Raw genomic sequence first — 10,097 nt, 5'->3', positions numbered from 1 at the left:
AATATTCATCCTAATAAACAAAATGCAAAGAACATCTTCACTTTTCACTTGTAAAACTAGTACTAGTCCCTTTCTCTCCTGGACAGAGTAGGACTGAGCATGGGGCTGTCACTGATGGACTCTGTGAATGAAGGCAGCCACCACTTTCTCTCTCAGAGTGGTTGGTGGCTTTGAAGCGCCAACCTTTCATTTAGCAGCTACGCACTTACTACTGCACCAGCAAGCCTCTGGAATCAGAAATAAAAATGTTTGGTGCTGATGCAGGGAAACAAGCTGGTCTCTGCAGTGCTGGTATGCTGGCAAAGGTGTCAGTTTCTGCTAGCAATCTAGAGAGGTATTTGACAATACAAGTCAAAAGCCTAAAATGATTCCTTCTCTTTGAATGTCCACTTTTATAAACTCATCATGGGGGGGAGGGGGTGTCACAGAATCAGTGCAAATATTTAGCCATAAGCAGATTGCTACAGTCATGAAAAAATGAGATAAATAGTCTAGATATGAAAAGCCCTGAAATATGCAATGATGACAAATACAGAGATGTTTATTCCTAGGATACCAAGTAGTCATTCAAAATGAAATTCCAGGCATCTACCGAATGTCATGGAACTATGACACAGCTAAGGAGGAAAGGCAAGTTACCAGACTGTAGAAAGCACGATTCTCTTTCTCATTATTTAAATTTGGGAAAGAACGACACTAAGTGTTGACAGTGATTATCTTTCAGATTAAGCTACCACAGGAGATTAAAGATGATATAGGTAAACAGAGATGCTGTTGTGATTGTTAAACGCTGGTGAGAGGGCTCTGACTCATAGCGACCCTGTGCAGAACAACAGAATGACGCCCTGCCCAATCTTGCGCCATCCTCACACAATGATTGTGGTGCATAAACCCACTGCTGCATCCACTGCGCCCATCCCTCCCATTAGGGCCTTCCTTTACCTTACACTGTTGTTGTTGACTGCCGTTGAGTCGAGCAAGACTCATAGTGACCCTGTGAACAAAAGGCCTGAAGCCTTCCCATAACTATCATCATTTAACACTATACTTGACCAGTTACTATTAATGCATCTTGATTGCATGCTTGATCAATTTAAGACTGCAAAATTTAGTAGAAATCCTTAATTTCTTCCTTCTTGGCTCTTGCAGTTTATGTGTATATTTGAATAATAGTTGTATTAATAGAACTTCCTTGTATGTGTGTTAATAGTGTCCTAAAACTCACAGACAGCACTGTACTTCTGGATGGTTCTAGACATGCTCTTTTTGATAATGAATGTTACACCCCCTTCCTCTTCTGCTTGTCGTTTTAGGCATAGTAGATGATGTGATTGATTAAAAATAGCCAATACCAGTCCATCCTAGCTCACTAATGCCTAGGATGTCAATCTTCATGTGCTTCATTTAATTTTTTATAACTTCCAATTTTGATAGACTCATCCTTCTCACATTCCATGTTTCTGTGTTATGTAGAGGACACAAGTTTTTTGCTAAAGTGAAAAGGACTTGAAATGCTGCAGAAGATCAAAGGCTACAGTCTCCAATATGGATTATATCTCAACATCAAGAAAACAAAAATCTTCACCACAGGACCAACAGGTGAGGGACGAAGAAAAAATGAAGTTGTCAACAATTTCTTTTTACTTGGATCCACCACCAACATCCTTTGTAGCAGCAATCAAGAAGTCAAAAGACATTTGGTACTGGAGAAATCTGGACTATGCCAAAGTTCTCATGAGCAAGGAAGTATGTTAAAGACTAAGATACACCTGATCCTAGCCATGGTAATTTCAATTGCTTCTTTTGCATCTGAAATTGGACAGTGGATAGTGAAAAACCAAAGAAGAATCAATGCCTTTGAATTGTGGTGTTGGTGAAAGAGTATAGAATGGATTATCAAAAGAACAAAAAAAATCTGTCTTGAATAAAGTGCAACCAGAGTGATCCTCAAAGGTAAGGATGGTGACATTTCCTCTCACTTTCTTTGGACTAATTCTCAGGAGGAATCAATCCTTAGAGAGAAACATAATGCTGGGAAAGGTGTAGGGTCAGAGAAAGAGAAGGCCTTCAACAAGATGGGATTGCCACAGTGGCTACTACAACGTGCTTGAGCATGACAGAGATTGTGAGGATAGTGCATAACAGGGGAAAGATCAGATCTGTGGTTTATAGCATAGTTATGAGTTGTAGTCAACTGGACAGCCCCTAACAACAACAGTACTTTACCAGATAGTGATATAGACAGATCTCATTGCTCTCAAATTGGAACCAACTCATCGCTGACATTCCAGGGGGTTTTCAGAGGCTATAAAATGCTTGAGAAGAGACTGCCCATATTTCCTCCTAACAGCAGCTGGTGGATTTGAACTTCATGCCTTTGGGTTGGTGGCATAACTCCTTACCCACTAGGCCACCAGAGCTTTGTAGACACACACACACACACACACACACACACACACATATATTACAAGCTGCTAGGAGAACAAACAGGTTCATCCTGAAGAGGGTGAAACCAGGCTGCTTCTTGCAGGCAAAGATTCTGAAGCTTTGTCTGACATATTTCTGGCATGTTGCAAGGAGGGACCAGTTCTTGGAGAGGGAAATCATGCTTGGGAAGGCAGAGGGACAGCACAAGAGAGGAAGACCCTTGATGAGATGGATTGACTCAGTAACAGGGTTTGTGGTGGTAGATGTGTCAGAGATGATAAGGTTGGCTCCAGAGAGAGCAGGGTTCAGAGCTGTTGTAAGAGGGTCACTATGAGTCACAGCGACTTGACAGCACATCACCACCACCACCACCACCACTGCCACAGCAAGCTTATTTAGTTTTTAATTTCAAAATTCCTTCAATAGATTTTGTATAATAATTTTTAAAAGTTAAAATGAAAATTTCCAGGTCTCTGATCCACCATAAGTGGCTCAATGGCACATAGCAACAACAATGTGAAATGTGGATCATGTGTCAGCTTTCTGCAGGTTCATGTCCAGTTTTACCAGCACCATTTGTTAAAGAGGTTGTCATTTCCCCATTTGATAGGTTTTATTTATTTGCTGAATATCAGTTGATTATAGATAGATGGGTCAATTTTGGGGTTCTTGACTCAGTTCCCGAAATCATAAGAGACAAATTAAGACCAAGCTTAGAAGGCCTAGCCTATGGTATAAAAAGATAGCCAAATACAGGCCTATCTCCTCTATCTTTCCTTTAAGGAGGGAAGTTCATCCCTTTGGGGATGCAACTTTCTAATAAGTTTATATTTTACCCTAAAAAAAAAAACCACACCAAATACAGCCAGAAATGGACAATCTGGAAAGGATAAAATTGATGCAAGGAACTGTCTGAAGATCTCTGTGCTCATCAAAAACTTTTCCCAACAGGGTTAAAAGAAAGCCTACCAACTGGGAACAAACATTTAGTAATAGCATCTCAGACAAGGGTCTCATAACAAAAGTTTACAGAATCCTCCTGGGCCTCCAGAAGAAAAAGACTGATAACACAATTACAAAATAGGCAAAAAGCATGGAAAGACTTTTCACAGAGAAAGACATTCTAGGTGGCCAACAGACACATGAAGAAATGCCCAAAGTCACTGGCGATAAGAAATGCAAATCAAAACCACAATGAGATTCCATACCACCCCAGTAGGAGGGGCAAAGTTTAGTAGGGTGGCAAGCAATAAATATTGGAGAGGCTATGGAGAGGTGGGAACTCTCATACACTGTTGGTAGGATTGTAATATGATGCAACCACTCTGGAAGACAGTTTGGCATTTTCTCAAACAGTTGAACATAGAAACTCCATATGGCCCAGCTATTCCACTCCTAGGAATATACCCCAAGAAAATGAGAACTGAGACACAAATGGAGATTTGCATACCAAAGTTCATAGCAGCATTATTTACAATCACAAGAACATGTAAACAGCCCAAATATCCAACCACAACCAAATGGATTGAGAAGTTGTGGTATATTCACACAATGGAATACTATACAGCACTCAGGAGTAAATATTTTGAAAAATACTGTGTAACTTGGGAGAGGATGGAAAGCATTATGCTGAATGAGCTAGCATAGTTTCATAAGGATAAATATTGCAGAAGACTATTATTGTAAAAATAGAAGGATAACTAGTAAAACATATATGGGAATTCAAGGCGGGAGGGCAGAGGATGCGTAGGGGTGAAACCACAGGGTTGCACAGTTTGATGGGTGGAGGGAAGGGATGAAGGAAATGGGAAGGATTTGGGCAAAAATGGTAATGATGGACAAGATCCAATGATGATTAATTTTATAAAATGTAATGCATGAGGAGGATTGTAGGAAACAATGTGAATGAAGAATAGTGTGAAACATAATGTATATGAACTTTGTAAGCAAACTAATACTTTTTTTTTATAAATGAAAATGTGCTTGAGTTTTTAATTAAATACAGTAAAGTCTTCACTTATGTAAGGTGAAAACTTGCCAGCAAAGAAAAATTCAAGTAGTATTGTCCAGTAATAGAAAATAATGTTGTTGTTTGCTGTCAAGTCAGAATCAACTCTGAGCTGACTTTCCAGCAGGTTTTCAGGAGCAGTAAATCACATGGGAGAAGACTGCCCATCCTTCTCCCTAGAAGCAGTTGATGGATTTAACTTTGGGATTGCAGTGTAGCCACCAGAGCTCCCTCAAGAAAATATCAAGATATTAATAGACAACTATAGGAAAATGTTAAGACTGCACCCTGTCAATGGTGGAAAACTTTCAAGTCTGGGAAAACAAAGCAGTTCTGTCACATTCCAGCTCTCAGAAGTTTCAGTGTATATCCTCTATTGAGCATTCATTGGTGGGTGGGAACACTTCACATCAATTAACTTTTGATGTTCTTGTTGTGTGCCATTGAGTCAATTGTAACTCACAGCAGCTCTATAGGTCCAAGTAGAACTGCCTTGTAACATTTCCTGGGCTGAAATCTTTATGGGAGCAGATTCCCAGGTATTCTCTCCTGTGAAGTAGCTAGTGGGTCTGAGTCTCCAACCTTTCAATTAGCAGCCAAGCACTTACTCAACCAGAGCTCTTTCCAGCCTATGATAGTATATAGAGTGTCGTAACTCCTAAATTATAGGGAATGATTTTTTGAAAAGCAAGGAGTAGACCAAAATATAATTTGTACAGACTAACTCAATTGATAAAAATAAGCAAGTCATCACATGGAAAAATCAGCAAGGTGGGTAGAGAGGATTATTTTAGGGTCAGGATTCCTACCACAGGGAGGGAATCAAAGGTCAGTCAACCCACACAATGGCTAGTGCTAATTAGCCCCTGATCACCTCTTTCCTGAGGGAGCTCTGATGGCCTAGTGGTCCAAATCTGCACTACAATCCTGAAGGCATGCTGTTTTGAATCTGCCAGCTGCTCTGCAGGAAAGGATGGGCCACCTTCACCTGTGTGATTAACTGCCTTTGAAAACCTGCTGGAAGGTCAGCTGTGTGTCAGTTCTGACGTAATGGTACACAACAACAACAACACTTCTCTCCTGAGACTTCTGGATGGGCAGACACACATGTCTTCCACTTCTGGCCCTATCCATTTGGCAATGAGAGCCTCTCCTGGCTTCCTGGTGGTCTAGTGGGGAGGGAGATGTGCTACCAACCCCCAGGCAGGCGATTCAAATCCATCAGCCACTCTGAGAGAATAAAATCTACGATATCTTTTCATGTTATTTACAGCCTCTGAAAACCCGCTGGAAGGCCAGCTACAAGTTCGTTCTGACTCAGCAGTACATCATAACAACAGCAACAACCTGGGTATCCAGGCTGAGTTTTTTTTTGTTGTTTGTTGTTATGTGCTGTAGAGTTGCTTGCAACTCATCGTGACTTTGCGAACAACAGCTCTGAACCCTGCTTTATCTTGAGCCAATTTCATTGTCTGTGACACACCTACCCCTATTACTTAATCACTGAGTCAGTTCACCTCATTCGGGGTCTTCCTCTCCTGCGCTGTCCCTCCACCCTCCCAAGAATGCTGTTCTTCTCCAGGGATTGGTCCCTCTTGGCAACACGCCTAAAGTGTGTGAGATAGCTTCAAAATCCTTGCCTCCAAGGAGCAGCAGTACCATATAATCAGGACAAGAGGGGGCTTCTCCATCCCAGCCCTGCTGCATGCCTCCAGGAGAGGGCAGAAGGGCTCAGATGAGGTAGGGGAAGAGAGTACTTAGGCAGGGGCAGGGAGAAGCACAGAAAATGAAGACAGACAAGGACCCTATGAACAAAGCATGACACCTTCCAGACTCTTCGTGACCTGGAGGGGACAGGTCTTACAGGGCATAGGGTCCCCAGGGCCTGAGTGGTGAGTGGGCTGCAACATTCCTCCTTTGCATGCCAAACTTGGCAAAAACATTGTTTAAAGGAAATTGGTCACCCAGGGGAAGGGAGTCACAGACAGAAGTCTGGATTGGAGAAAAGAGATTAGATATGGGAAACCCAGCCTTTTCACAGATTGTAGATTGTGGGCAAGTTAACATTCATCCATAAAAGAAGAGCAGTTCTCATTTCAATGGAAATGAAAAACTAGGAAAAAAAAAAAAGAAGAGCAGTTCTGCCAACACCCTGGGTGAACTATGTGCACTTCACATTTAGGCCTTCACCTCCTTCCATCTGCAGTGGAAGGCCGTGCAGGCAAGGGAGGTCCTGGGGCCACTAGGCTCCGTGGGCATGGGTTCTCCTTACCTGGAGAGGTGGAGTAGGGATCCGAGGAGGAAGAGTCCCCGGAGAAGCTGGGTGTGAGCGGTGAGGAGGAGCTTGAGAGAAGGCTTCCTCCATCGTCGTCCCCATGAATCGGAGGCTGGAAGGGAAAGATGCGGTGTCAGAGGCAGTCACACTTCAGGGCCACGTTCCTGCCTTGACCCTATGCATGACAGGAGTTAACTGGAGCTGGGGAGGCTTTGGGGGAGGGTGGCTTCCCCCATGGACCGCAGTTTCTTCACTCTTCACCTGTTTCTGTGACAGGAGGACCCTCACTCTCTCCCCACTCCCCATGCCACCACTGTATCACAGCCATTCGTCTTTCCAGTCAGTAGCAGACACACCCGGAACTGAATGAAGTCAGCATATGTGGGGTCGTAGGTCTTGTGGTGTGCGTCCAGCAGGATGGAGATGATGCGCTGTTGCTCCTCGGACAGCTTGGGCCGCAGGCTGTCCTTCAAGGCCTCCTCCTCCTTCCGCTTCAGGATCATTTCCCGCTTCCGCTGCACCTCCTCATCCGTCAGGATGACTGTGGGCACAGGAGGGGAGACAGAGGGATGAGCTCTCTGCTTCTCTCTCCCCCCAAACCCCTCCTGCAGTTGCTAAAGGCCCAAGACGCTGGAGCATAGGGTCTGTTCACCTCACATTGAGGGTTCTAGCCCAGGCCTTCCTGCTAGCCCAGGCCTTCTTGCTACAGGGGTTCACATGCCCCACAGGGTGGAAGAAAAAGGATGTTTCCAGTATCAACAAGACAGACCCATGAGAGAGGGGGGAAATGAAGATGTGAGAGACAAAATAGTCTGTGCAGTTCTGGATCTAGACTTTCAAGAACGGATAGCAAAGGAAAAAAGGAAGTGGGAAATATAGGAAGCGGAAAGGCTGCTGTTCTAATGTAGGGAGTGCAATCAGTGTTATGAAACCTCATGTGTATGAATTGATGAAGGGGCAATTTACTCTTTAAAATTGCACTCAAATCACAAGAAAAAGTTAAAAAACCCTCAAGCCTGGCAACCCATCTAATATTTGCTCTCTTAATTATAAGAAGTTCAGACCCTATAATCTCTAAAATCAACTCAAAGGGGTTGAGAATTGAATGCATGCTGGGCACAGAGCAGATGCTCATAAAACAGTAGTTCTCTTTCCTTGCCTCCCCCCTATTCCATGATCCTGAGTGAGACATTAGATGGGGTGAAAGGGGAGCTGTGTGGAAATTCAGCCTTGGGAGGAGGGAGATGCCGAAAAGCACCTCTACCTGGTCACCCCTAATTTCACTCTTCTAGGCAAGTGACACAGACGTCTGATCTGTTCTGACCAGCTTGGACTTCGCCTGTTGGATTCTCTGAAAAAATAGCACCTTGAAATTTCTGCCAAGGGAAGTTTTCGCACGCTCTTGAAATCTCCATTTCTAACGCCTCACAGCCCTAACGTGGGACATTTTCCAGATGCTGGTCAGGTGTCCGACCTTGGAGAAGATCTACCACCTTGAGGTTGCTTTAGGGCCTCCTAGGGAGGTTGCTGCCTCGCTGTACTGCACAGCTGCCCGAGAAGGCGGGGCTGGGAGCAGGGATGCCTGGCACAGCAGCCGGGCAAACAGACCTCCTGGCGGGCCTGCAGAGCGCTGACGGCAGGAGTGGGCATCAGGGCCCTCGGCCTGTAGGTACTTGCTCTGTGCTGGCGCTGCCAGGGCATCTGCCCACAGAACTGGGGAGTTTCACAAGAGTAGAGAAAGGAACCAGAACCATGGAGTGGGTGGGTTCTGGGCTTCTGGAAGGGCCCATTGTACATCCTCAGTGGAGAAAGGACATAAGAAGTTGGGGGGGTGGGGGGGTGAGGAAGAGTTTATAGGGGATAGGAGTGGGTGACCAGAGCCACAGCCACATCAGAAAAGCACAGCCTGGGGCAAAAGATGGAGTGTTCCCTGCACAGCTGAGGTAAACCATACCAAGAGGAGGTCACACCCAGTTATTGACTCATTTTCTCAAAGAGCTGCCAACCCTCCTCCCATGAAGGGTGTCTGCCCAGACCCTAAAAGGTCAAGCAGGGTGGGAGAGGAAGGAGCAGGGAGCATCCAGGAAGGCCCCCACCGGAGGAATCCAAGATTAGGTGTCTGGTCTTTCCTGCTCACCTGAGACTGTGGGCGGGTTGAGGAGTTGAGACTAGAGCTGAGGAGGGCCGGCTTTGGCGGTCACACCATGGGTGTCACAGACACGTTTCCCAGCCTTGCAAGACACTGATAACTCTTCCTGTGACTCGACCGCATCACTCTCCTACCCAGTATCCTTCCTACTGCTTACTAGGGCCAAACCAAAGTCAACATTCGCCGTAATTCAGCTTCTTCCTAATCCTCCATCCTCATTTCCTGGAGTCTCTGGACACAGCTGTCTTCTACTCAAGTTGGCATTACTGAGCTGTGAACTGGCCCTGCTAACTTGCTAACATTTCGCTTCTGCTGGAGGCCTCTCCAGCTGGGTCTTCTCTCCCCCATCGCCATGCTGCTTCAGCGTCCAGCTCACAGCTCTCTTTTCACCATGACATTTTCTTCATCTCCTTAGCTGTACCCATCTCTCAGTTCATAGTCCTGTGGCATAGTTCATCTTCCCCATACATAATGCTACCCAAATTATTTCAGCTTTAAGAGACTCGTGGCTCTTGTAACAAATGCCTATAAAGAAAGCCCCAAAGGCACGAGGTTTGAATCCGCCAGCTACTCCAAGGGAGAAGGATGAGTAATCTCTTCTTGTGCAACTTGCAAACTCTGAAAATCTGTAGGAGGGTCAGTTACAAGTCAGTTCCTACTTGATGTCAAGAAGCACGAGAAGAAGTTCAGTAAAGTATGCTGCCAATGGCCTCTCCAAAGTACTAAAATGCAGCAATGTCTGTTTAAAGAATAAGGTATAACTGATCCAAGCCACGGGATTTTCAACTGCTTCCTATGCATCTGAAAGTTGGATAATGAATAAGACCGGCAGAAGAATGGATGTCTTTGAATTATGGTGTTGGACAAGAGAACTGAACTGTCGGGGGGGGCGCGTTAATCACAGGGGTGTACAATTTGATGAGTGTGAGGGAAATTGGATGAACCTAGTCTGTAAAACAATGTATTCTAATTTTGTAGATCAACTAGTATAATTAAAATAAGAAAGAAAAAGAAAATAACAAAATCTGTTTTGGAAGAGATATAGTTGGGTTGTTCCTTAGAGGCAAGGATGGTGAAACTTCGTCTCACATGTATTGGCCATGTTGTCAGCAGGGACCAGTCCCTGGAAAAAGACATCACGCTGGGAAAGGTGGAGAGTTGGAGAAAGAGAGGAAGACCCTCAACGAAACAGATCGACACAGTGGCTGCAGCAATGGACTCTAGCATGTCAGAGATTG

The 10,097-nt window shown here is 44.7% G+C and overlaps 1 protein-coding gene across 1 annotated transcript in view; it reads right to left on the bottom strand.

The window, feature by feature from the left end:
- The window catches only part of VDR (vitamin D (1,25- dihydroxyvitamin D3) receptor), a 57,293-nt gene that overhangs the window by 15,803 nt on the left and 31,393 nt on the right, over nt 1–10,097 (bottom strand). Inside the window, exons 4-5 of the mRNA XM_006888160.1 lie at nt 7,067–7,251; nt 6,708–6,822 (exon numbers count right to left, since the gene is read on the bottom strand). Of these exons, the coding sequence (XP_006888222.1) occupies nt 6,708–6,822; nt 7,067–7,251 (300 nt within the window). The remainder of the gene's footprint in view (nt 1–6,707; nt 6,823–7,066; nt 7,252–10,097) is intronic.

The sequence above is a fragment of the Elephantulus edwardii genome, unplaced genomic scaffold (assembly GCF_000299155.1).
Source record: "Elephantulus edwardii isolate Elephantulus edwardi_28Jun2011 unplaced genomic scaffold, EleEdw1.0 scaffold00065, whole genome shotgun sequence".
Taxonomy (NCBI): Eukaryota; Metazoa; Chordata; class Mammalia; order Macroscelidea; family Macroscelididae; genus Elephantulus; species Elephantulus edwardii.
The sequence above is the reverse complement of the archived record's forward strand: the minus strand, read 5'-3'. Positions and strand labels throughout refer to the sequence as shown.